A 27,247-nucleotide genomic window follows, 5' to 3' on the forward strand; every position below is an offset into this window, starting at 1 on the left:
TGGGGAACTTTTGCCCTGCAGATGTTTTTGGACTACAGTCAGCCCCAGCCAGCATGGCCAGTGGTTAGAGAGGACAGAAGTTGTAGTCTTAACAGTATCTTGAGTGGCACATGTTTTCCATCCTTATGTAGGTATAGATTTTAAAAAATTGTATTATAAACAGTAAAAGAATTTTCCAGTTGTACATTGCCTTAAACGGTGCTTTACACCAGAAGCAAGAAACAAAATGGGGCACTTAGAGTCTTGGTTTCCAGTTATTATGAACTGCATCTCCCATTTCAGCCTCAGCGAAGTTAATGGTCATGGATTGAGAGAACTGCAGTACAGCACACCATTCCTGATTGGGGCAGGTGGGTGAGAACAGGAGGAGAGGAAAACATAATACCACAAGAGATGAATGTGAGTAAATGCAGCTACATGAACTTTATTGGGCTTGGAGCTGAAGTTGTAGGTGTCATTATAAATGTAAAGTTTGCAGCAAGCATATTCTGTGAATGTCATGCTACCCCAAACCATAACATTGATCCAAAGGGACCACACATCTTTGTTTAAACACTGAATCTCATATAGCTCAACGCCAATGAGTCACATCACAAAGTTCATGCATATTTTTCTAATAATGCAACCTAACTCTGCAGTTGTTCATCCATCTCATTCGACGAGGTACATAGTTCAGCAGATAAACAGATTAGTAGAAAGGTCTTTTGATTCGTAACACCCTCAGATAGGACACCCAACCCACACTTTTTAGTTGTCCTTCACAGGAAGAAAATGGGTTGCATTCTTTGGAAGAGTGCTTTGGAGGAAAGGTCATGATTCTATCTCACTCTGTCTTTTTTTGAAAGTAATGTTCAGTACACTCGAATGAAGTACAAAGAAAATCTATACAATATTTCTCTCTGAAAGGGAAAAATATATTTAGTGGAAAGTGCCCTTAGAATTGAGCCTTTCATTCTCTGAACACTCAGACCCTAGCAGTTAAGAGGGGTGGATGCTGCCTATGTTGTAATACTTGCACAGAAGCAGACTTGGAAAGGGAGAACTTTGCTCCATGGAAGGGCACGTTGGCTACCTGAAGCTGATACCGTAGGCTTATCATTTATTGCTGTAGTATATATTTCAAGAATGAACTTTGTTGATTGCGGCAGTCAGTTGGCTGTGGCTCCCTTCCATGTGACCTTGAGATTGTGGCTGTGTGACATTTGAATGACTCGGAATGTCCTGCAGACAAGAAGGCACTGGAGCTGTGCGCTTGTGAAGTACAAAATGAAATACTGGGTTTTTGAGTTGTGAGCCTTTAAGGAGCAGAGCACTAACTGGGACATTCTTTTGAATTTTGCTGAGATTAGCACTTCCTTTAATTTGCTGCGTGTTCCCATAGTGTCGCCATAGCAACTGTTATAATCACTCTGAAGTTTGCTCAAGCGTTTCTAAGGCTGATTTGGACGAAAGTTTACTTCCACACTAATGATGTGGATACAATTAGACTCGATGAAGAGTTAACTGGGTTCACATGATCTTCTAAATGAATAGGGTGTACTACTGCACTAATCCTCTGCTAACAAGTTCTGGAGCTAGCTAGCTCAGGACAGAATTCTCCACATGTTATTAACCTGAATGGCATTTTAGGATTTAATAGAACTGGGGTGTGTAGACTGGCACAGTAGGCAAATTTTGGAACCTTGATTTTGCTATGGGGGAGATTAATGAATGCCAAGTATTTTGTGGAAAGGAGATAGGTAGTAAAGACTAAGCTCCTCTTCAAGGTTGACTGTAAGAAACATAACAGCTCCCTCCTGAAATGATCTCCTGTTTGTAGTGCTAATACAGAAGGCTTGCATTTAACTAGTCTGATCTCCTGTGGTGAGTAAGAATTGCCACCAGGTAATATGAATCACCATCCTCTCTTTTTGCTTTAAAACATTCCTGTGACCTCTGAGGTTATACAGGAGTTAAATGGGAGTGTCATGCACAGTCTCATTATGTTCCTGTGGTCTGGAGGCTGTGTTTAAGATAGTGTATTAGCATGCTTTTGAGTGTTATTGTTGGCTCCCCATCCAAATTCTCCCTGTCTTTAAAAGACTTTGGGACCACAGAATAAGAGACCGGGCACAGTTGGTGACTGGAGAAGTGGCTAGAGAAGTGCCAGGAAACCTGCCTTGTGCAGTGGAAAGAAAGGAGAAGGGCCTGAACTTTTATGTACATAGCTGCGATAGGTTCGTAAAGTGGTGTGTCAGGTGGGAAAGCAGCGACCTTGGGATGGTGGCAAGCTATGGAAGCAAGCTCGGGAGGAACATATTTTTTGCACACTTAACTTTTACAGACTGAGAATTCTCCTTTAATGTAAATATGCATTAGGGGACCCAGGTCTTAATTTTTAACTGCTGTCATATCCACCTTTGGTCAGGCAGTAATGGGTGCCAACTCGTCCGTTGAAGACCAGCATGTTTGGGAAACTTTTCTTGCATTCGTCTCCCCCACTGCCGCTTCCCCATCAGCCATTTTCCAGGAGGTCATCCGAACAAGGATGACATCGCTGTGCTGCCATTGTTCAGCACTCTGTAGCTGCTGGCCTTTTAATTGAGGGTACAGGGGAACAGATTGACAATGAATCCATTGTTCTTTCTTTCTGTGTGCAATTGAAGAGGCTGAGAGCAGTTGCAGCGGAGTCTCCGAATGCCAGTTGCTGGAAATCACAAGTGCAGAAAGTGCTGTGCTCTTGCTCCGCTTGCAGGCTTCCCAGAAGTATCTACTACTGTGAGAACCACCTTCGTAGCTCAGTCGGTAGAGCACGAGACTCTTAATCTCGGGGTCGTGGGTTCAAGGTCCACACGGGACAAAAAGATTCCTGCATTGCAGGGGATTTGGACTAGATGACCCTCGTGGTCTCTTCCAACTCTGTGATTGTATGAACAGGATGCTGCGTTAGCTGGACCGCTGGCCTGGTCCAGCATCTCTCTTCTTATGTTATAATGTTCTATACCGTTGTATATGCTAGGCATCAGCCTGAGGGGGTGACGTTTTACTTACTAAACAGAGCTAATCTAGGGCTAAGGAAGCTTTCTCTTGGATACACCTTGTCTAGCAGCCACCCGCTAGAGACAGCTCTAGTTCAGCTAGCAGCAAATTCTGGTAAACAAAACTCACAAGCTGTACTGGCGCCATGCTTTTTGGGTTCTTCAATTTGTTGTGAAGTTATTTCAGCTTCGGAAACTTCACCAGCTATAGGAGGCTGGGGATTGGTCATGTTGGAAGATGCAACTGAGGCTGCCGTTCTCTAGATAGATCCACCTCCTTGGTTATGAACATTCAGCATTATAAACCGCAGGATAGGCTGGACCTAAAGTCAAGTGCTTGTGATGTCCATTATGCCTCTGTCAAAGTACTACACAGCTCAGCTCTTTGTGTTTAGTGGACGATTTCCAGCAATAAGAAAGGCTCCTTTTGCATCTGTTGCTGTCCAAGATCTCAACAGCCATGTTACTTCATTCTGCTATGGCAGCTCCTAAGCATCAGTGCATAGTTGAAAAATACATATTTTTTTGCACAGCTCTTCCTTTCTCAAACTCTTTGAGATCTAGGGGTTGTGTGGCAGACGGCTGGCACTTGAGAGCCCACAGGCAAATTATTGCGAAGACTTGCCTAGATAAGACGAAAATGTAGAGGACTGGGAAAATGCACTTTGCAATGCTGCAGAGTGCCAAGCAGCAGGGTGGCTGGGAAGGAAAGTGTCCTCTATTCCCATGCCGTTCCCAGCAGTGTTTCTGAGCAATACAATGCCCATTGAAGTGGCTTGTTTTTACTACTTTTCCCCTGCTGGAAGTGTGCCATGCTGTGGAAGATTGTGCTGGTTTTCAGTTAAGCGAAGAAGCCACCCATAGCAACTGGTTTGTTCAGGGGTAAAACATTTCCAAATTGGGCCAGTAGCTAATTGTTTCCTTTTCCCTGCTTTTGGCAGTTAGCCACCTGTTGGGTATTAGACTATACCAAGTGGTGGGAGGGAGGGAGGGAGGGAGAGAGAGAGAGAGAGAGAGAGAGAGAGAGAGAGTGTATGGGCGGAGAAGGAGAGAGCAAGAGGCTGGAGATTAATCATTGAACCAACTACACTGAATGGACTTGTTTAGGACTCGCTGCTCTGGGGTTTCTTATTAACATCTCTGCTGGCAAATGGCCCCGGCAAGTGAGTTTTGCTGGCCTCATAGTATATGAATGAGATCTGGAGTTAGTTGCTCACAGCCGTTCCGTCAATACTGAGGCAATAGAGAAAAATGTTTGCTGTACACTTAGTCTCGTTTTATTTCACAAAACTAAAAGAGGACCAGATCAAAAAGGTAAGAGTTGGCTGGGCTCGCTGTTTTGACATCAGCTGCTTTAAATTAGAGAATTGTTTTTTGATTTGTGGGTTGTCATTAAAAAAAAAGAAAGTTTTGTGTATGTAGTTACACCATACAATTAACACTTAGCAAAAATTGGCAGAGGGTGAGTTTATTCGGCTATTTTTAATTTAATTGCACTCTCATAGGTGGAAAAAATATCTAAGGAAAGGAATCTTGGTGCAAGCAAAGTTCAGAATCTGTGACAAGTACACCTAAGCTAGAATGCTAATTTTTAGATTTAACAACAATGGACTGTCCCTATAATGGAACTGCACAAGGCTAGAGCTGCTAATCTGGATTTGCAGTCACATTTTAATACTAACATTTTATATGAGGACAAAGCTGCAGTTTTCTTCCCATGGGTAAACAGGCAGCAATAAATAAATCTTTTTAGAAAACACCCCCAGGAAAATTACTACTACTACAATAATTCCTTTAATAATCAAATGGGCTATAACTTAAACCCAGAGGTTTAGTTAAACATAGCATTAGTTATCTCAGTCTGGGAAAGGCTTTCAGATCTAGTTCTGTGATGTGTCTTTCTAAGGTTGTGTTATTAGCCTTCCATCATTCTCTGCGACCTCTGCTCTTCTCTCCTGTCCACCTTCGCCCCATGGTAGAAGAATGCCTTTTAGTCATTCTTCCATCATCATAAAAGAATTCCTAGAATTACGTGTAGGTTGTCACACAACATGTGCCCTAATCTCTTCAGATGATGGCTAAGTGAAGTAATTTCCCTATCTTGTAAATATGTGTCAACGGATTTGTTAAGAGAAAATGTGTACCTTAACATAAAATACACTTTTAAAAAAACAAGATGATCAGTCCTGTAACAATTTTTTTAACATTGATGGTATATTTTATTACATTTCTATTACACACATCGACTGCCTGTGTCCCCTGCCCTGCGGAGGAGGCTGCCCCATCACTGCTGTCAAAAAAAGTCTAAGCAGCTTCTGCATTGAAATGGAGGAAGCTTCACTTTGTCCTTTGCCTCAGACAGCAAAATGTATTGGGTGGGCCTTTGTATTCCTTTTTCCAGCCAGAAAGCTATCTGAGCGACTTTAAAAAATGTAATCGATAAAGGCAGCCCCTTGCTCTCAGACCTACAATCTTAAAAAGACACGACACAAATGGAAAAGGGATTGGAAGGGAGGAGGAAAAAAAGCAAATCCAGTCGTTAGGTCTAAATTTGTAATGACCAGCTGGCATGAAAATATTTGAAGGAGAGGAGGAGCCAAAAATTGTGGGTCTGTCAGCAGAGCTGATGGAGAGGCTCTGTGGTCCCATCTTTCTCCTTGGCATTGTCTATCATCTGATGGGACGGCTGCTGTAGATGACATTTGGGTCTGCCCCAACTGTGCATAATGTGTGGTCTGAAGTGGATCTAATTTCTAGGAAAAGGGGGTGTATTTGTATCTGCTACACCTCCCCTGCTTGACCATAGTCTGCCCTTTCAGCTGCTTTTTCTCCTCAGCTGAACTCTGATCCTTGGCTCAGCAGAAAGAGAATCTTGTGGGGAAGAGGCAGTGAGGAGGGTGCAGCCCCTGCAACCTTCATACCCTCTTCATGTGGTAAACATTAGACATTTCACCCTGCTTGATATGCACTTCAGGGAAGGCCCAGTTTTCAACAAACGGCTCTGTTGCTGCCATGTGTTGTTTGGTCTTTAGGAGCAGTTGCTTGCTAAATTTACAGCACCACACTGGAGATTAGTGTTACCTTCAAGAACACACGTCCCAACTTTTCCTTCTAGATAGCACAACAAAATAGTTAATGGGAACATGGCTAATTTGTAATCCCATATATATCTTGTAATATATTAATTATTACCAGCTTTGGGCCCTGCCGCCATCAATAAATAAAGCCTGCTGAGGAGAAACCCCAGTTTGTTGGAGTAGGCCTTAAACATTTCCTAAGCGTAAAGGTTGTCAAGTAACACTGGTAAAATGTTCTATATTTTTTTCTTTCTTTCGCTTTCTGCGGTGCATTAGCTCAGACCAACTTAAAAGATCTTGTGGAATTTTTATATTTAGAGACCGTTGGTCTAGTGTAGCAAAAACGGCAATGCAGTCCTATACATATTTACACAGAAGCCCTGTTGAGTTCAGTGGGGCTTACTAAGTGGATATAGAAAACCCCCAGTTTGATGATGATGGTGATATTATTATTATTATTATTATTATTATTATTATTATTATTATTAATGCTGCCATCCACTCTGGGCGGCTTCCAACAAATTATGAAACCACAGTAAACCATCAGATATTAAAATCTTGCTTCGTCCATATGTAGCTTTAAGCAAGCCACCTGTCCTCAGTCACTCCTTCTCAGTCGCAGTATGTGGTAAACATGCTGACTTTTACAGCTAAATAATGCATGTGAGTTGGGATGCGGGTGGTGCTGTGGGTTAAACAACAGAGCCTAGGGCTTGCCGATCAGAGGGTTGGTGGTTCAAATCCCCGCGACGGGGTGAGTTCCCGTTGCTCGGTCCCTGCTCCTGCCAACCTAGCAGTTTGAAAGCACGTCAAAGTACAAGTAGATAAATAGGTACCGCTCCGGCGGGAAGGTAAATGGTGTTTCCATGTGCTGCTCTGGTTTGCCAGAAGCTGCTTAGTCATGCTGGCCACATGACCCGGAAGCTGTAACCTGTTCTGGTACTTCTGGGTTTGGCACGTTCGTATCCCGTGATGAACGCAACACGCAGCGATCGTAACATGAGGTATGACTGTATTTGGAAGCTCCCATAAGCTTGTAGCTGTGCACAGAGGCAATACATCTCTTCTCCCGAATACTTCAGTGACAACATTACTGCCTTATCCATGGTCCTCCTGACTCTTGGCAGTGTCAGATAGTCTTCCTGTGTTGACATGGAAGCCCGGGGAATCATTTCTGCTCATTTGGTTTCCAAAGGGAACGAGGAAGGGGCAATATGTCCTCAAATGTGCCCCAGCAGTACAGTTGCTGGCTGGCTGAGTGCGGAAAAGACCTATTTGTTCAACACCCTTGTAAATAGAATTCCCTTCTCATTAGGTCACTCACATGGCTAGTTTTACTCATGCACCAGACTACTGTCTCTCACATCCATTCTACCTCAGTGGTACTTGTAGCCGTGAAAATATAATTTAATGTAGAATAGATTGTTGACAAGGATTATAAAGCTAGCTTTTCGCTCTGACATGGTATGTTGGATGCTACACATTCCTAGTGCAAAGGAATTTACAAAATGGGCCTCTTTCAAGTCCTAACAAAGCAGCTGTGCTTACCTTTGAACCAAAGGAAACCCACTGATTGCCTGTTGATTTCAAGTCTGTGCCAACCTCTCTTGAATCAGGCAGCATCAACAACATCCTTAATTTTGGCTAAATTATGTCTCAGTGGCTTATTTTCACTTTGCTACCATAGCACCTCACCATCTCTGTTTTGTTGGCAGTCCCACAGTCTTCTAGGTTTATTGCATGCTCCTATTTTAATTCCCCATGGGCAGGACTTTTTTTCCCCAGCTGGAACTGTCCAGAAGTCAGTTCCTGCGCCTCTCAGGTGGGCGCCATTGCCATTACAAGAGAACAAGTTCATGGTGGGTTTCGGCACCTCTTTTTCTAGAGGTGCAACCTTCCAACAGTTTGACTTCACTCCCAAAGGTAAAAAGGTAAAGGTAAAGGGACCCCTGACCATTAGGTCCAGTCGTGTCTGACTCTGGGGTTGCGGCGTTCATCTCGCGTTACTGGCCGAGGGAGCCGGCGTACAGCTTCCGGGTCATGTGGCCAGCATTTCTAAGCCACTTCTGGTGAACCAGAGCAGTGCATGGAAACACCGTTTACCTTCCCGCCGGAGCGGTACCTATTTATCTACTTGCACTTTGACGTGCTTTCGAACTGCTAGGTGGGCAGGAGCTGGGACCGAGCAACGGGAGCTCACCCTGTCGGGGATTCGAACCGCTGACCTGATCAGCAAGCTCTAGGTTTAACCCACAGCGCCACCTGCGTCCCAAAGGTACACTTCTCCATTTGTCTCCTGAGACAGACTGATGCCAGCAACTGTCTCTGTAATTTCCATGGTTAGCATAGCTGTTTTGTCAGTGCTAATCCTCTGCTGCTAAGTGGAAAATGTTTTTAAGATCCTTCATTGGATCTCCCTCCCCACTGCCATGCCTCCCAATAAGAACTGGATTTTCTGAATAAATATTTTGAAATGAATTTGGGAGGATGGTTGAAGGGAGGAAGGGAAACAAAGCATTCTCTCTGATCTGACCTCTGTTCATTGGATTGGCCTGGTTATTTACCCAAGGGTTCGGATGTCAACAACTCAGTTAAGTGGGAAGCAGGATTATTGTTGACACAGATAAAAGTGACAAGATAGCTCAGTCAATCCATAAATGGGGGGAACGACATGAGGGCAATAACCTCCATTAGGACCAACTGAGTGGTCATGAAGAAGTAAGTTTCCAAGATAATAAAAAATGCATAACAAAAATAAGAGGGAGGAATAGAGAAATAAAAATATATTGTCAAGGAGGTGCAGGGCCAATGCCAAACTTCTGACCTTGGGGCCACTGATGCCAACAAGTGCTCCTGCTGCTGTTGTTTGCCACTGCTACCAAGCCTCCCCTCTCCCTGCTTAGCCCCCAGACATGCTTTAGTGATGGCACTTTTAAATAGTTGCTAAGCTGGTGCTTGACTCTAGAAGGAAAATGTGTTTGAAATCTAGGGCTTCTATGCAGCCCTACATGGATGGTGCGTGGGTTAAAAGCAGGTGGTGGGAGGATATATATATATATATATATATATGTAAAGTTTATAAGCATCACTGCTACATTGTGGGATGGTAGCAAAGTCAGGGAACATGGACTCTGAAGAATGTCTAGTAACACTATATTGAACAAAAATATTGCAGGGTTTACACAGCTTGCTTGGCTCATGGTTTTTCCTTTCCAAAGCAAGGGGAATTTCTTGCCCTTTCTGTTCCTAGTAGCAACTTGCATTTTGAAGTTTCTTTGGGCAGATATGGGTTGTTGATTGAGTGTACACCAATGAGATTGCAAGCACAGGTCTGTGTACATAGGATGTGTGCATGTATTTTTGCATGTGTGTTGCTACTAGTCAGTGCAAAAAAAAAGAGGCCACTCTTCTGCAGGGGAAAACTGCCTTAAGGTGGTTTTTTTTTTTAAAAAAAAATGAAATAAACACATATTTATTCATAATAACAATGAGTAAAAAATATCTTGAATCTCTTGCCCCAGGTTGATCGGTACTTGTACCACATGCGTCTCTCTGATGACGTTCTCCTTGATTTGATGGCCCGTTTCCAGGCAGAAATGGTGAAAGGCCTGGCAAGAGACACCAATCCAACAGCCACACTAAAAATGCTGCCAACTTTTGTGCGGTCCATTCCTGATGGCACAGGTAAGCAGCCGTTTTGCATTCCTCCTGCCATTATCAATGATAGCAATGAGGCTATCAATGGCTACTAGCCACAATGGCTATGATCTGTCTCCAGTGTCAGAAGGCAGAACACCTCTGGATGCCAGTTGCTGTTAATCACAAGTCCTGCTTGTCTCATGTCCTGCTTGAAGGCATCTCATGGGCATCTGGTTGGAGGATGTTGGACCAGATGGACCTTCTTATTTTGTTTATTTTAAGAGGATGGTTCATGATAGCGGTGCTGAGATTCCCCAAGCCAAAAGCAGAGAGCAGGGAGGCAGTGTGAGGGGAGAATGCAGCTGCCTATCTTCCCCATCTTCCCTCAAAGAGATGAAATGAATTTCAGGATTGTATAAGTAGGCAGTTAAAGCACAATGAAGGAAAACCAAGATCCTGTGTCCTCTAATTTTGGGCAGAAAGTGCAATGCACCAGAGTTGGAACAGGTACTTGCCTTTGGTTGCTGCATGCCAACCTGGAGATGGGAGTGATCTAAGGGTCACTGGTTCCCCATCTCTGCTCTAATATCAACCATATAGTACAAATACATTAGATGATCTGTAAGAAACAGACAACACACAATTGTTTTTTACGTTGAGATTCCTGCATTGCAGGGAGTTGGACTAGATGACCCCCGGGGTCCCTTCCAACTCTACAATTCTATGATTCTGTGTCTGATAATCTTTTGTCTGTGTGTATTTTGGACTGTCAGAGGCAGTATGTCTCTGAATGCCAGTTGCTGAGAATTGTGACTTTGGGGGAACCATTTCACTACTGTGGCACATGGTATGCTACATAGCATAATGCTAGATGCCTGGTGGAGATGCTTCTGGAGAAATCTTTTAAGAAGCATATATGCCTCATATGTGCAAACGAGTTTCTAGAATATTTGGCTTTTATAAAATATAGTAAGAATGGCACCAATGTCCATGTCTGATCTCTCTACTGAGACCCTGCTTGGGCTCTGATGCAGAGTTACCTGAAGTTTGGAAGATCCAACCATTTCTACCTGTTGTTTGTGTTACAGAAAAGGGCGAATTTCTTGCTTTAGACCTTGGGGGCTCCCGATTCAGAGTCCTAAAGGTCAAAGTGTCTGAAAATGGGAAGCAAAATGTTCAAATGGAGAGTCAATTCTATCCAACACCTAAAGAAATCATCCATGGGAGTGGGACAGATGTAAGTAGCGTATCATCCTCTGAAACATGTTCTCTGTGAAGAATGTATTCTAAGACATAAAAAGATCATATTAGCCAATTTTAGTTCTAATATTTGCAAGCTCCCAAGGCTTGCAAACTTTCTCCGGGAATAGTTATTCAGAGCACCTCAACAGATGGCAGCTGCATCTGGAAATGAGCATGGCTTACTAAAAGTCAAACCAAACCATGGCTGCCACATGCTGAGAATATGCATTAATCTTTAGCAAACCAATGACAATTATGGGATGATAGATGCATAGGATACTGGGGGATAATAGATGTGCAGATATAGGATGCAGAGGCTATGGCTGCATTCAGATACATTATTGTGTTAGTTTTGTGGGTTATAGTGCTAGCACTTCTGTCCCAAATTCTAACATTCCTTTCACACCACAATACCCTGTTGTGTTTTGATCACTATACTGCCATGCTGTACTAAATTTTAAATGGCAGGAAATAACAGTATGCCAGGATACTGTCCCAAATTTCATCACATGGGTGTCAGTGAAAACCACAGGGAAGCTACAGAGCACAAATTTCCCGAGGTTCTCCAAGTTAATAAAGTTGCAAACAGATTTTATTTTTCTGGAGAAAATTAAGAGGGAATTGAGTGTTAAACTTCTGCTAGATTCCACTAGATTTTCAAAAGTGGTTTTTACATTGTGTGAAATATTACACAAAACGTGAAAACTGACAGGTAAGAAACTGTTGGGAAGATGAGATAAAGTACCCTCTGAATTAGGGTTTCCATATTTCAATAAGTGAAAATCTAGAAGCAAAGGTTGTTGAGCTTTTTGGGCAAAACTGGAACAACAACAAAATGGACATTTTTGATCCCCCTTTGCAGTAAAATTTCCAAAAACGGCACTGCCGACATGTAGTGCCATATGACATTTCTGCTGATTTCAGCCCAGACACTGCTTCCAAGAGCAATACTCCAAGAAATTCTGGACATATGACAACCCTACTCTGAATGCAGCCTCGTTTATGCTGACCTTGTGATAATGTACCTTAGGCTTTTTTTGTTATATCGCATAGAAAATATAACCATTGTTAATTATAAGCATTGCTTTATCTCCTGTTCCATTTGAGCTGTACAGAGCCTGCATTGTATTCTAGTAGGTAATATATAATAACTCACACTTCTCCCCTATTTTGATGCAGCTGTTTCAGTATGTAGCTGACTGTCTTGCAGACTTCATGGAGACGAAGAATATAAAGCATAAGAAATTTCCTCTTGGCTTTACCCTATCTTTTCCTTATATACAGAGAAAATTAGATGAGGTAAGACCAATGTTCTTTATGGCTTTGTAACCGGGGTGAATCTTCTCCCAAATTACCGTATTAACCAAGAGCTCCAGAGCTGAGAGGCTGCCATTAGCAAGCAGCAGGGGCTCTCGTGAAATGCCACTTTGCCCATGCTAGGAAGGTATAGAATTCATTATGCAGAGAATACAGCTTTGCAAAAGTGTGCATTATATCTGCTGGTTGTGACACTAAGTATATAAAATAGGTGTACAATGCTTGTTTCTAAAACTCGGGGGCTGAGAGTGTGATGGGATGGGAATAGCAGATGTGCAGAGACAAGAATACTAGGACAAGGCACTACATGGGACTCGGAAAGCAGGAAATAGGAGTCCTGCTGCCTTAGGAAAACCTGAAAGCGCATAGGGATAGACAAATTTGTCAATTTCAGTTTCCTTCAGCTTTTTGTTTTCCGAGCCAGTTCTCCTCATTTCCATTTTTTAAATCCTTTCGAAAACTCATCAGCATTATATATCTTCTGATGTACAAATTTTTGTACAGTATGCTTTTGATTAATGTTTTGATGAAGGGAGGCTCAGCTGGTGCCTTCATTATACATCTTTAGGTGCCAGGCGAAAGCATTCCTCTTCAACTGGGCCTTTGGCTGATTAACACCCTATATCCTTTTTCAATGTGTTCCGGTTTTTATTGTGTATTTTGTGCTTCTGTCTTGTATTTTTATGCTGTGAGCCACCCCGAGATCTTTGGATGAAGGGCTGTATACAAATGAAAATAATAATAATAACAATAACAATAATAATAGACACATTTTTCAAGTGATTTCTCCAAAGATAATCAATTTCTGTATTTTCCCCAATAATATATGGATTTCATACTACTTCTGCCTCTTGGAATATCTGTCCAATCAAATATTTCATGCTTAAAAAATGTTTTAAGGTTTTATACACTGTTAATTTTTTTTATTCATATTTAAAATTAGGGCAAAACAATACATTAGATCATGGACTACCGGTAAATTATAGTAAATATGTTACACCAGCCAATGCGTAAACTAGAGAAAGAAAAAATAACAGTCACATAATCACACACACACACACAATAGGCTCTCTCTCTCCTTTATATGCCACTCTTTAAGCCATGCTGCACACATTGTTAATGGATAATTGCTTCTTCTTTTGTTTCAAGGGTATACTGATTTGTTGGACAAAGCATTTTAAAGCCAGAGGAGTGCAGCAGACAGATGTGGTGAAATCTCTCCAGAAAGCCCTCAGAAAACACCAGGCAAGTTCAGATTTAAGATTTGTTTTTAATAATCTGTACTGGGTCATGAAGAGTCAGACACGACTGAATGACTGAACAACAACAAATTAAAAAAAGTTGACATTTCCTAGCAGTTCTGGTGTTCAAGCTGGGACATTGGCACATTCCGTATGTAGCGCTCTGCAGAAAAAGAAACTGCCTCATTCAAACCTACAAAATTGTTATTGCAGAGCTTTTTCCTTCCTTGAAGTAAATGAAAGGACTTGATCAGCTTGTACATTTCATCAGAGAATAATGGTCTGTCTGTCTGAAACTTCTAGGTGGTGGTGATGATATGCACCTCCACTTTGAAATTCCCATCCCTAGGTATTAAGCTGATTTTGTTTTTGAAAATATTGTGGTTCTTAATGACTGTAAGAATCTGAATATGTATAATTTTGACTTTACTGGTATGTTGCATTTGCCTCATTAGGACATTGATGTAGATATCTTGGCTTTGGTAAATGACACAGTTGGAACGATGATGACCTGTGGATACGATGATCAGCGATGTGAAGTTGGTGTCATTATTGGTAATTCTATATCTTTTTTTTTTACCAGAGGCAGGGCTAATCTGTCTTAAGATAAAGTGAGTGTTCTGGGAGTGTAGAACAGTTGAGCCCATGTGGCATTGCCCAAGGCACGGGAAATTATTTTTTCTTAGAAAAATTCAATTTAATTTTTTTTTAAATTATGAAGTCTACACATTTCCATGTGTTTCTTCCCCCCCCTTCCCATCCCCCACCAACCTCCAAAATGAATCCGCTGGACTCAGGAACAGGCACAAATGCTTGCTACATGGAGGAAATGAGCAATATTGACTTAGTGGAAGGTGATGAAGGAAGGATGTGCATTAATACCGAATGGGGAGCCTTTGGAGATGACACATCACTGGATGACATCAGGACAGAGTTTGACAAGGAGATTGATTTGGGCTCTATCAATCCTGGAAAACAATTGTAAGTTTAGTCATTAGCTTGGGATAAGGCGTCTTTCTAGTAACGTAGCTATTTAGGCATGTGCACAATCTCAAAACAACCATGAAATAACATTGGCACAGAAGTAGCATTGAATAGTGGCAGGCAAGTACTGTGAAGCGCCATCAATACCATTTAGGAGGAGTGTTTTGGCCAAGAATCTGGTTAAGTCCTAAATCCCCAGGGGTTTAGTATCCTTCCAGTGATTGTTTGGGGTAGGCGGGGGGACAGTGAGAAACTGGGCTCAAAGGAAGTGCCCTCTTCTCTGACCCCAAACACATTTCTAACTGTACTTTCACAGAGGGGTGCTGAATGGCCCACGTTAAAGAAATTGTGTGTGGTGAAGTGTGTGTGTTCTGAGTTGGGAGCTTTTTCTGAGTCCTTCCTCGATTCCAGCAGTAACTTAACTGCAAAGAGGAGGAAGGGGGGGGGGAAGAATAACGAGTCCTTTGCTGCCTTCTTTCTTTCCACAATCCTTTGTGGGTCTCTAGCAGCAGTAGTAGCAATAGGTAATAACAATAATGATTGTAATAGGGAGCGCTTCCAGACAGAGGATTAATATTACAAATGAGTCATTGGGAACAGGTTTTTTTTTCTTCTTTTTTTTTGGGGGGGGGGGAATTATTGGATTTCTCCCAATAAATGTAAATCCAATTATTTATTAGAAAGCATGAAATGCCCTTGATGCTTTCTAACAACAGCTTTCTGTTGAATTACAGGTTTGAGAAGATGATTAGCGGTTTGTATTTAGGAGAACTCGTAAGAATTATCCTTCTGAAAATGACAAGGGAAGGTTTGCTTTTCAACGGGAAGTTGTCAACAGCTCTCTGCACCAAGGGCAAGATTGAGACAAAACACATTGCTGCCATGGAAAAGTAAGAGGCTTTAATCTGTACATCAGAGAGTTTTCTGTAAGTGCAGCTTCCGTTCTACAATTTGTGCAAGCATTGATTTTGGCCAGCTACTCTGCCTTCAAAGTTATCTGCTTTGGTGAGGCCAAACACTTGCAGATGTTATTTAGGACAGCCTCTTCCTCCTTCTTGCTCCATAGATCAGACCAGGTATGATGAGATTTCAGGTAGGGTGGATAGTCAATCACACAAAAGCAGAACACGTTGCTGCAAAAAGGAGGACACAGTTTTGCATGTAATCTGCATGTACTAATTGGCATGTATAGATGCACCTTTAGAAATTACCATGATTTAAATAGAAACATAGTACATCCCAGGACAGGAGGGAAGGTGGTAGCCAAGGGACTTTTGTATGCCTGCTCAGTCTGCTGACCAGGTAGAAACTGCTGGTGGGCAACAGCAAGACCTCTGCTCTCTCTTCTTATGGTTTCTTGGCTGTGTAAGCACCATACATTTAAAGCACATTACTTCCTCCAAAGAATTCTGGGAGCTGTAGTCTGTTAAGGGTGCTGAGAACTATAACTCTATGTGGGGTAAGCTACAGCTCCCAAGATTCTTTGGGGGAAGCAACACACTTTAAATGTATAGTGTATATGCTGTCTTCATCTTTAATTTGATTTGGACCAGATAGCCCTCCTGATAGAAGATGCCTTCAAATAGAGGACTGTCCTCTGCAAAGTAGGACACATGACAACCTACTTTCAGAAATTTCTGTCCTGCTTATTGGTTCCATACAGAGAGTGGTTCACCGCTGTCTCCTTCTCACTACTAAAAGCTGGAGTGGTGCCCTCAGGCATGTTTCTGATTCCTTTGTTTCGGGTTAGGTACAAAGAAGGCCTGAGCAATACTAAAGAAATTCTGACGGAACTGGGCCTGGCTCCATCGGAGGATGACTGCATTGCTGTTCAGCATGTCTGCACCATTGTTTCATTTCGCTCAGCAAATCTCTGTGCTGCAGCTTTGGCAGCGATACTCACACGCCTCCGTGAAAATAAAAAGTTGACAAGGCTCCGAACGACAGTAGGAGTTGATGGCACGCTGTATAAGACACACCCTCAGTAAGTCACACAGCGAAGTAGGTAGGGTCGTCATGCCTGGGGAAATTATCATTGCTCATCTGCATATAATAATTAATTTAATGGTATGCAGACATCTAGCAGTCATGATGACTATGAGCCAAGTTGCCTTTGAAAAAGGGTCAGGAAAATTCATGAGCTGTCAGCACTTACTGTATCCCATAATGTTTGTCCACTGATGGAAGACTCTTTGATCTGGTGGAAGTTTCCATTGGCAGAATGGAGTTAGAGGGGCATTTTTTTGTCCACTGATGGAAGACTCTTTGATCTGGTGGAAGTTTCCATTGGCAGAATGGAGTTAGAGGGGCATTTTTTTGTTGATTTTCCTCTCCCTTCAGAAGCAACATGGAAGATGGTGTGGAGGCTGCAGTGAGGAATTGGCAAAAATGTGCCTCCTTTGCCATTATAGTGACATAATCATCTGCTGGATCAAATAACCTTCTGTCAGTAGAAGGGCACCAGTAGAAGGGATACAACTTGATACAGTATTTCTCTGGTTACCAGATGCTGTAGTCAAACTTGAGCAATTGGCTATTGCTATTACAGGTACTGTAATGCCTAACTGATGAGCTTTCCACAGATATTTGGCTGGCCACTGTTTGATAGTCTGATCTATCAAAGCTTTCTTCTTTGTTCTTGATTAAAACTGCCCTCAAAGGCTCTGCTTGGTCAGCAAAAAACTAGCCTAAATAAGATCTTATGGAACTTCAGAAGAATGGTCCGGCAGTGGTTATTGCCAGGGAAGTCTGTGGACAGTTCTCTGCGATTCTGTTTCCCTCACACGTCCTGCTTTTGACATGGATTTAGGGTGGTTTAGGCGGTTCCACTAAGCTGAGCGGGTGCAAAATTGAGATGATCCATAACTGAGAAAAACCATTGATGGTGCCATATTTTGGCCTCAAGCAGGGCACAATTTTCTGAAAAATTATGGAAGACTGCCCCTGCTTATGGGCTTTCTATTGGCATCTGGTTGGCCAATGAGGGAAACAGGATGCTGAGAGGAGGGACTACGTAGGCCTTTGACTTGATTCATCAGAGATCTTTTGCTTTGTGCTCATGAACTGTATGGACTTGAATCAAAAGGATTTCCTTGATCTGTGAAAGTGCTAAGCGGCATAAGGGAGAAAGCAATTTAGCGCAATGGTGTGTGCTCCCTTGTATTTTATTGTGCACACAATATTTGCAAGCATTTAAAATACCTTTTTTGGCTTTAGGTATGCTAAGCGTCTCCATAAAGTAGTCAGAAGGCTGGTGCCCAACTGTGACGTTCGATTTCTGCTGTCTGAGAGTGGCAGTGGGAAGGGGGCTGCGATGGTAACTGCTGTTGCGTGCAGACTCTTATCTCAGCGCAAACAGATCAATGAGGTCTTGAGCCTCTTCAAAATAACCAAAGAGAACCTCATAGGTGTGAAAAACAGAATGAGGGCAGAACTGGAGTACGGCCTGAAGAAAGAAACACATCCTACAGCCACTGTGAAAATGCTGCCCACATTTGTTTATGGAACACCCGATGGAACAGGTAAGGACCCAGAAAAGCATATCTAAAACGAAGGGGAATGTCGATGCAGATTGGTTTCACTTATTTGACTATATTAACAGGGAAGGGTGTTCCCATATCCCTACAGCTTCTCATTCTTTGTTATGGTTATATCATCTGATATTCCAAGAAACAAGATTGTAGTTTATTACACTGGTTTGCTGTTATTTTATTTCACAACTCTGTATTTTTCTCTGTTATGCGCCTGGTTTTTCTGGTCTTTACATATTCTTGTACATAACAAAAACATTAAATAAAAAGCTTTTAAAAAGAGAGAGAGGAGGTAATAAAAACAACAGATCAGATCACAGGAACCACAGAAAGCAGTGAACATATTTGAAAAGTGATTTATAATTTTTTTGAACAAGAAGCTCAGAGTCAGCAAGTTTGATCTGGAAATTCCAGAAACCTTTCTGTCCAACAGTTAGGAAGGAAGACTTCAGTCAGATTAAAATGCTGATTTTTCTGTTGCAGAAAATGGAAAATTTCTGGCCCTTGATCTTGGGGGAACAAATTTCAGAGTTTTGCTTGTAAAAATCAGAAGTGGAAGAAGCAAATCAGTCCGAATGTACAATAAAATCTTTGCCATTCCTTTGGAAATTATGCAGGGAACAGGTGAAGAGGTAAAGTAAAACAAGCCGGTTATTTATTTTTATTGAACCTGTGGAGGGAATGGGGTATTTACTTGCTTACTCAGTGTCACTTATTCCTTCTGAACCCTTAACTTACCAATAAACCAGTCACTATGGGGTACAGGCATGATACAAAGCCAATCAGATATAGATATTATACGTGAAGTGTTTACGTTTATTTGCAGCAAGATTATTAAGTGCACAAGCTTATCTGGTTACTTTAGGATAGTATAGTATATTTAAATGTGTACACTTTCTTGTCACTTTAAATACCAACAGCTTGTCCCCAGCTACTTTGAGTTTGCCCTCACCCCAAAGACGCACTCCTGCATTGTCTCCTGAGACAGATAGATGCCAACAACAACAATATCCAGCTATTAATGTTAAATTAAGATAGCTTTAAGGAAGCAGTTAGTTACCTTATGAAAGCGTTTGCAAAACTGCCCTTTTATTCTCTCCATCCCAGCTAAGTCCCATTAATGCTATAACCGAGGACTCCCCCCCCCCAAAAAAAAACCTTTACTGATTTACTGAAGTGCAGGTGTGTCTTGCTGTGTTGCTATTGAAATCTTCTCTCTGGTGATCCTGCCAATCACCAGAGACCAACATGCCAGGCTGCTCCTCACTTCTCCTCCCCCCCCAAGTGCAGACTGGTTCTTTCCTTGCCCCTTCAGCCTAAGCCAAACAATTAAGCTACCCCCAGCAAGCCTTTGGCCACCAAGTCATCCCACCTGCCGCTCAGACCTTCCTTCTACATTTCCCAGTCCATGTCCTCCATTGCCTTCTTCTGACTCGACTCCACAAACACCAAGCACCAAGAACTCCAACACTCCAAGGAACTAACTTTCCACTGACCAACACATGGCCATATATCACTGGCGGAGGAAGAGGAGTGTCTAGCCCTGCCCCCGCCTGCTCTCTGCCCCCCCCCCCCGAGCTGGAGTGTGAAGCTCCACCACTGCCATATATATACACTTCTTCTGGTGCCTGTGGTCAAGCCCCAGCCAATCACACTGCCTAACTGAAAACACTGAACCTGCAACCACCAATAGCTTTTATGTTGTTTTGCACGCAGAGAATTCTAACACCAACCCCTCCTCACAGCTGACAGTTAAGACCCTGAGTGACAGTTAAACTGACTTTCAGCGGACCAGTCAGAAAAAGCTCCACATCAAATACATTACAACTTACATTACAATACACATGCCAGAGAGCATTACCCCAAACCCATTAAAACTCAAATAAAATAAATGGGATTTATTCAGAATCCAAATACAGTGTGTGTGTTTGTGTGTGTGTGTGTGTGTGTGTGTGTGTGTGTGTGTGTGTACAGTGGTGCCTCTGGTTAAGAACCTAATTCGTTCCAGAGGTCTGTTCTTAACCTGAAACTGTTCTTAAACTGAGGTAGCACTTTAGCTAGTGGGGTCTCCTGCTGCCGCTGAACAATTTCTGTTCTCATACTGAGCAGTTCTTAACCCGAGGTACTACATCTGGGTTAGCGGAATCTGTAACCTGAAGCATTTGTCACCCGAAGCGTTTGTAACCCAAGGTACCCCCCCTCTCTGTGTGTATATACATATGTGTGTGTGTGTAGTTTTTTTTTTAAATTTTTAAAAAAATTCTCTTTCTTTCCTTCTAGCTGTTTGATCACATTGTCCAGTGCATTGCAGACTTTTTGGAGTACATGGGCATTAAGGGTGCCCGGCTTCCTCTTGGCTTTACTTTTTCCTTCCCCTGCAGACAAGCATGTATTGATAAGGTAAGGAGGGGAGCTGAGATTTGACATGCTGTTTTGTTTCCTCTTTTAATCTGTCTTAATCTTTGTAGAACTTTCCATGGAAAAATTTCATTATTGCTTTTATTATTCCCTTCCCTTCCCTTCCCTGTGGACTGACAAGAGTTTTATCACACGTTTTACCAGAGAGTGTATAAAATTGAATGTTGTGTTAAACAAAAACCATCTCATTCTTACATGCACTTAGGCAGATTTACTTTGGACAAGGCATGCTTGACACAAGACTGCTGATGCATACAGCAGCTCATGGAGAGTTAAAGCAAATTATTAAGGATGTGTGGAATAAAAACAACAATTAAGATCGGGCCCAATGTATATGTTGTTTCTGCACTGAAAAACCACTTCTATATTGTCATAGGCTTTGTGTTGCAACAATAACAGGAGTGGCAGTCAGTTTGAATTGCATGGCCACTTCTGATACCAGTGTCGCACCTCCATCCAGCTTTCTGCTTCAGCCATGGCCAGTCAGTTACTTATGGCACCTGGCATACCGTGAAGTACCACTGGTATAAACACTAAGTATGTAACAGGCTGCCTTGGGAGTTAGCAAGTTCTCTTTTGCTAGAGAGTGTACATTTGGAAGGGATCTTAGAGATAGCCTTGTCTGATCTCTTGCTTGGTGCAGGAAACCTACAACGACAGTGTGTATAGCCCTTCTGCTCTATTCCCTGAAGCATCCCCCTCTATCAGAATGGGAGCATTTTGGTATTTTAACACTTCCCCAAAATGTTGAACCAAGCTCCTCTTGAAAGTGTAATCCAACTTTTAAGTGTTCTACCTATTTTTCTCCTTTTGGTGTAAGCATCTTTCACTTATTGATTCTACAACTTCCCCACTTTAGGGAACTCTTGTTGGGTGGACAAAAGGGTTCAAGGCAACAGACTGTGAAGGAGAGGATGTTGTTGATATGCTCAGGGACGCTATCAAACGAAGGAATGTAAGTACCATTCTGGGAAAATATCCCAAAGGTTCAAGCACCAATCTCTTGCTATGACAGTAGTATAGAACTGAATTTCAGTTATCCAAATGTAGCTCTATCACTAGGAGCTGCAAATACTCTAAATGCTTTCAAAGGTGTTGGTTTCATTCTGTGGGCTCCTCCAGACATCCTTTTTATTGTGCTTTCATGATGATAGATCGTATAAAGCTAGTGCTTGATGCACAATACATCAACAGGTGTGTGTGTGTGCGTTTTACTCTTCACATATTCACAAAATCAGTTTTATATTTCAGGAATTCGATTTGGATATTGTAGCAGTGGTAAATGATACCGTTGGGACAATGATGACATGTGGCTATGAAGACCCAAATTGCGAAATTGGCCTCATTGCAGGTAAAGAGCAATCCTGTAACACGGGTGGCACTGTGGTCTAAACCACAGAGACTAGGGCTTGCCGATCAGAAGGTCAGCAGTTCGAATCCCCACAACGGGGTGAGCTCTCATTGTTCGGTCCCTGCTCCTGCCCACCTAGCAGTTTGAAAGCACATCAAAGTGCAAGTAGATAAATAGGTACCGGTCGGGCAGGAAAGTAAACGGTGTTTCCGTGCGCTGCTCTGGTTCGCCAGAAGCAGGTTAGTCATGCTGGAAACATGACCTGGAAGCTGTCTGTGGACAAACGCCGGCTCCCTCGGCCTGTAAAGCAAGATGAGTGCGTGACCTCAGAGTCGTCCACGACTGGACCTAACGGTCAGGGGTACCTTTACCTTTAACACTTGTACAGTGGTACCTCGGGTTAAGAACTGGGTTAGCGGAGTCTGTATCCTGAAGCGTCTGTAACCCAAGGTACCACTGTATATAGATGTTCCAGGGTGTGACAGAATAAGATCTGTAATCAACCGTGAACTGATAGGCTGAAATCCTTTGGGAGATGGAATCTCGGTCAACTTGCTGTTTCTGGTGAATGATTCTTGTGGGCAAGGAGGGGAAAACCTTTGGTCCTCCAGATGACATTGGACTCTAATTCCTATTGGCCCCAGTCAGCATGGCCAATAGTCATGGATGGTGGGAATTATAGATGATGGTAATTACAGTGGGCCTTGATGGGAATGATGGAAGCTAATATTGTTTTGAGCAATACAAATTTTGGCAGTGAGGAGAGAAAGGGAACTGACAAAGTGTTGCATGCCACCTAGTGGTATAAGGTATACACTGTACCCCAAGCTATACAGTGGTACCCTGGGTTGTTGCGCATCCATGTGTCGCGCGCCCTCCAGGTTGCGTTAATGGGTTACCGGAGTTCGTAACCCGAAAAGTACATAACCCAGAGCGTATGTAACCCGAGGTATGACTGTAATATGAACCTTAGTTACCTGGCTATAGGGCATAAAATTGATTTAGTTTGCATTTAAAGGTGACCCTACCTAAGTCACACTTTTTGAAACAATATACAAACTGAAACATAGCCACTGTTTGAAATTCACACATCTTTGAATTTTGCAAAGCCAGGTAATGTGTACAGAAATGTATATATTGCAGTCAAATGTGTGTTCACATGCATATATTATTGAAAAGAGAATACCAACATGCAAAACATAATGGAAAACTGCTTTGCAAAATTGTGTATATTAAAATTGCTTACAAAGATATGTCTGTTATTAGAATTTCACAGTAAAATGCTGCTGAATTTTCAATGGCAGTGTTGTTTTTTTAAAGTGGGAAATTGAATTTAAGACTAGAAACATGAGAAACCGATTGAGTAAAACAGAAGTTGACAGATTCGCCTGCCCCTACTTTTAGCCCCTAAATTTTATCTCCCACTTTGAGAGAAAAAAATTAAACTTCTTCCAGGAATTTTTTTTTTCATTTCCCAGGTATTGTGCTTCTCCTGGTGGTTGCTTTAAAGGAATAAAATACACATGCCTCTTTCTTTCTTCCAGGGACAGGCAGTAATGTTTGCTACATGGAAGACATGCATAATATAGAAATTGTAGAAGGAGATGAAGGCAAAATGTGCATCAATACAGAATGGGGAGGATTTGGCGACAATGGCTGCATAGATAATATCAGGACAAAATATGACAAAGAAGTGGATGAGGGGTCATTGAATCCTGGGGAACAGAGGTAACAGTTGGCATTTTATTGCTATTGTAATGTTTTCAGGACGTATGTTGGAATGTCAGGTAATTCTATCAGAAAAGGAGGTGGAAATAGTAGTTTGCATGTTCTTCTGTAGTCAGGAATAGAAATCACTCAAGCGAACACAGTTGGTATTTGTTCACAGCTGTTTTTATGTCCACAAACGTACAACAGTAATAACTTTTTTACATTGGTTTGATATTTCCTTGACATTGAAACGAATGTAAGTTACGTAAAGTATGTTAAGTAGCAGACAATGAGGTGAATGTTATTACATTTAGTGGAAACCACAGTTTCTTCCATTCCTAGGCATATATGAACTATGAGTAATCTTTCCACTTAAGAACACCCCCGCTATCCCACTTTAAAACACCTTACAAAGCATGAGTCTGTTGCTGTCATGTTTATTTTTATTCTAAGAGTCAATGCACATGTTTAGAAAAGGTATGTGGTATTTTCTCCAGCAGGAAGGTAAACAGTGTTTCCGTTTGCTGCTCTGGTTCGCCAGAAGCCGCTTAGTCATGCTGGCCACATGACCTGGAAGCTGTACGCCGGCTCCCTCAGCCAGTAAAGCGAGATGAGCGCTGCAACCCCAGAGTCGGCCACGACTGGACCTAATGGTCAGGGGTCCCTTTACCTTTTATGCACAGACTATATCCCATTTTTGCATATGTAACTGAAAATGTGTTAAATGCTGTCCAAATCCATTTTCTTTTTTTCTGTATAAGGTATGAGAAAATGACCAGTGGAATGTATCTGGGTGAAATAGTGAGACAGATCTTGATAGACTTGACCAAGCAAGGACTTCTCTTCCGGGGTCAGATTTCAGAACGGCTGAGAACAAGAGGAATATTTGAAACCAAATTCCTGTCCCAGATTGAAAGGTAAAACAATGTGTTGTACTGATAGAGTATTTTCCCCACTGCCTGCCACTTTCACACATATCAGACTAGTGAGAAGCAGCTGAATGTTTGCAGCTTTGTAAATATTTTGTACATCATAAGAAAATAATACAGTTGGGAAAAAGAAGTGTTGGTTGACTGAGATGCTGAACCCTGTTACTCAGGGCCACCTGCAGTTTTATAGTGAACAACTTTACTTGGGTTTTATTGGGTGTGAATGAACCCAGTGTATTTCAAACATCATATCACACTGCTTTCAGCAGTAAAGTACTTCGTGTCTGTACTGTTTGCACTGCTGCTTCATAAACTTTAAGTGATCCTTTCTGCTTTGTCCTCAGATTGGAGGGGGTGGAAATGAGCAGCTATTCCCTATGCCCTTGGATTGAGTGAGCATGGATGATGCTAATTTTGAAAAGTACATTTCACCCAGGAGAGCTATAATACTAGCATTCTGCTTTTAAACTAGTATCTGCATTGGGACAATCAAATCTTGGCTGAATAAGCTGAAGTATCAATAAATGTTTTCCCATGCACTCAGCCTTTTCTCTCCTCCCTTTGAGGTGTGAGCAAGGAAACAAGAAAATATTTAGTTATTTATCATAATTCCCTGTTTAGTCTGAACAGGGTAATGATGATTGCCACTCATGACACAAGGCCGGCCCACCCATGAGGCAAAATGAGGTGACTGCCTCTGGTGGCAGTGTCCACAGGGGTAGCAGATCCTGAAATAGATTATTTATTCCCCCACCTTGTTCCTGTCGTAGATCTTCACTCACTGCTTCTTCCCTAGCAGGGAGGAGGGGTGCCATTTTGTGGTTCGCCTCAGGCACCGAAATGTCCTAGGCTGGCCCTGACATGACAGGATATCAAACCATGGAGCAAACACAATTCCACAAAAGGTCAGACTTTTTGCAATACAGTGGTATCTCTGGTTATGAACTTAATTTGTTCTGGAGGTCTGTTCTTAAGCTGAAACCATTCTTATCCTGAGGTGTGCTTTTGCTAATGGGGTCTCCCGCTGTGCGTGCGCTTCTAGCACACAATTTCTTTTCACATCCTTGGACAAAGTTTGCAACCAGGAGCAGCTACTTCCGGGTTAGCAGAGCTCGTAACCTAAAGTGTCCATAACCAGAAGCATTCGTAACCAGAGGTACCACTGTAAAGGAAGTGATAGGGAAATGCAGTGGAAAGTAGAAGTCTCCTTTGTGATTTAGGCTCAGGCAGTAGGAGGAGTAGAGGTGCTACATGTGTGGGGGAAAACCTGTTCATCTATTGACTTAATTAAAAAAAAGTAGGGGCATGGTCACAGATGGGAAGGAGTAGTGCTGGAAAAGTGTGTCCCTGCAAATGACTTTGTGTCTTCTTACACCAGTGCTACCTTCCAGTACATTTGTCCCTAGCTCTGCGTCCTAACCAGAAGTGCCTGTTGTGTTTTGGCTGAGTGCAGTGACCGGCTTGTCCTACTTCAAGTAAGAAGAATCTTGCAGCAGCTTGGGCTTGACAGCACTTGTGATGACAGTATCATTGTAAAGGAAGTTTGTGGCTCTGTTTCCAAGAGAGCAGCCCAGCTGTGTGGGGCTGGCCTGGCCGCTATAGTGGAGAAGATACGGGACAACAGAAACCTCGAGCACCTAAAAACCACTGTAGGTGTGGATGGCACCTTATACAAACTACACCCACAGTGAGTACACAGCATCACTGTTGTTGTTTTGCCTTGCAGAATTGACCAATTTTTAAAAGATAATATTCTGCTTAGTTGTTGGGGATTAAAAAAGTTGGGAAAAAGAGAAATTGCCACAATGCTGTATCAGTTAGCCCTATTACACTTGCTTGAATAAGATTGTAATAAAGAGCTGGGAAAAGTTCTGCTTTTAATGGGCTACAGGCTCCTCCAGAGAGATGGGTGATTTTCTGAAGGTCTTCTGCAACATGTCATTGATGGGAAGGGCCATAGCTCAGTGGCAGAGCATTTGTCTTGCATGCAGAAGGTCTTAGGTTCAATCCCCAGCATGTCCAGTAAGGCTGGGAGAGAATCCTGCCTGAAATCCTAGAGAGCCACTACCAGTTAGTGCAGACAATACTGAGCTAGATAGACCAATGGTCTGACTCGGTATAAGGGAACTTCCTATGTTCCTGTGCAATATGGATGCATTAGTGGTGGATTTATACTGGACCATCCACACCACATTGCACTTTATTAGCTGTTCTGCACTGCTTCCTCAGTACTGCACCCCAGGGCATCCCTCAACTTCCCCTCCCACTTATATTAGTGGAAACTTTCCATGGAGAAAGCTAAAGAGCTGCACTTGCAGATACAGCTGAGGTGAGAGAAAAACCTGCCCTCTTGCCCCGATGCTGGTTGACTTACCTGGCGCTGGGAGCGGGATCTGCCAGGGGGTACAAAGTGAGTGCAGAACATATATATAAAGAGAGAGAAAGATAGACTGGATTACTGTCAATGCTTACAATGTAAAAGCCCTTCCTCTGTATTCTCCTGTCCCTACCCATCATAATGACAGACATTTTGCCAGTTAAGAAATAAACAGCAGTGTGTGATCATTGCAATTTCTTTTTTTTCTTTTTTCTTTCCCCCCCCCTCTCTTTAGCTTTTCTAGGATCTTGCAAGAAACAGTGAAAGAACTGGCGCCTCAGTGTGATGTGACATTCATGCTGTCTGAAGACGGGAGTGGAAAGGGAGCTGCCTTAATTACTGCTGTTGCGAAACGAGTGCATAATGTTGCTGAAAATTAAGTGGTCATGCAGGCATCTGTGTCCAGCAGTGATTT

At 42.4% G+C, this 27,247-nt stretch overlaps 1 protein-coding gene across 3 annotated transcripts; it reads left to right on the forward strand.

Moving 5' to 3' along the window:
• The first annotated feature begins 101 nt into the window (after positions 1-101).
• Positions 102-27,247, forward strand: HKDC1 (hexokinase domain containing 1). Of its 3 annotated transcripts, none has more exons than XM_033148997.1 (18): positions 102-399; positions 9,616-9,778; positions 10,822-10,970; positions 12,155-12,274; positions 13,442-13,537; positions 13,989-14,088; positions 14,331-14,514; positions 15,252-15,407; positions 16,268-16,501; positions 17,734-18,038; positions 18,531-18,679; positions 20,328-20,447; positions 21,325-21,420; positions 21,717-21,816; positions 23,361-23,544; positions 24,288-24,443; positions 25,909-26,142; positions 27,068-27,247. In XM_033148997.1, the coding sequence occupies exons 1-18, from the start codon at positions 394-396 to the stop codon at positions 27,210-27,212; spliced, it is 2,697 nt and encodes an 898-aa protein (XP_033004888.1). In that variant the 5' UTR covers positions 102-393; the 3' UTR covers positions 27,213-27,247. The 3 variants fall into 3 exon arrangements, with proteins under 3 accessions (XP_033004888.1, XP_033004887.1, XP_033004889.1); XM_033148996.1 differs by lacking the exon at positions 102-399 and adding an exon at positions 4,068-4,331; XM_033148998.1 differs by lacking the exon at positions 102-399 and adding an exon at positions 5,846-5,950.

The sequence above is a fragment of the Lacerta agilis genome, chromosome 5 (assembly GCF_009819535.1).
Source record: "Lacerta agilis isolate rLacAgi1 chromosome 5, rLacAgi1.pri, whole genome shotgun sequence".
NCBI lineage: Eukaryota > Metazoa > Chordata > Lepidosauria > Squamata > Lacertidae > Lacerta > Lacerta agilis.

Excerpts from the sequence above, each read along its gene's own strand:
- HKDC1 (XM_033148996.1), top strand. The coding sequence starts at position 4,269 with ATGTTTGCTGTACACTTAGTCTCGTTTTATTTCACAAAACTAAAAGAG. Across the intron at positions 15,408-16,267 it reads CACATTGCTGCCATGGAAAA|GTACAAAGAAGGCCTGAGCA; the intron begins GTAAGAGGCTTT and ends GTTTCGGGTTAG. Across the intron at positions 26,143-27,067 it reads TTATACAAACTACACCCACA|CTTTTCTAGGATCTTGCAAG; the intron begins GTGAGTACACAG and ends CCCTCTCTTTAG.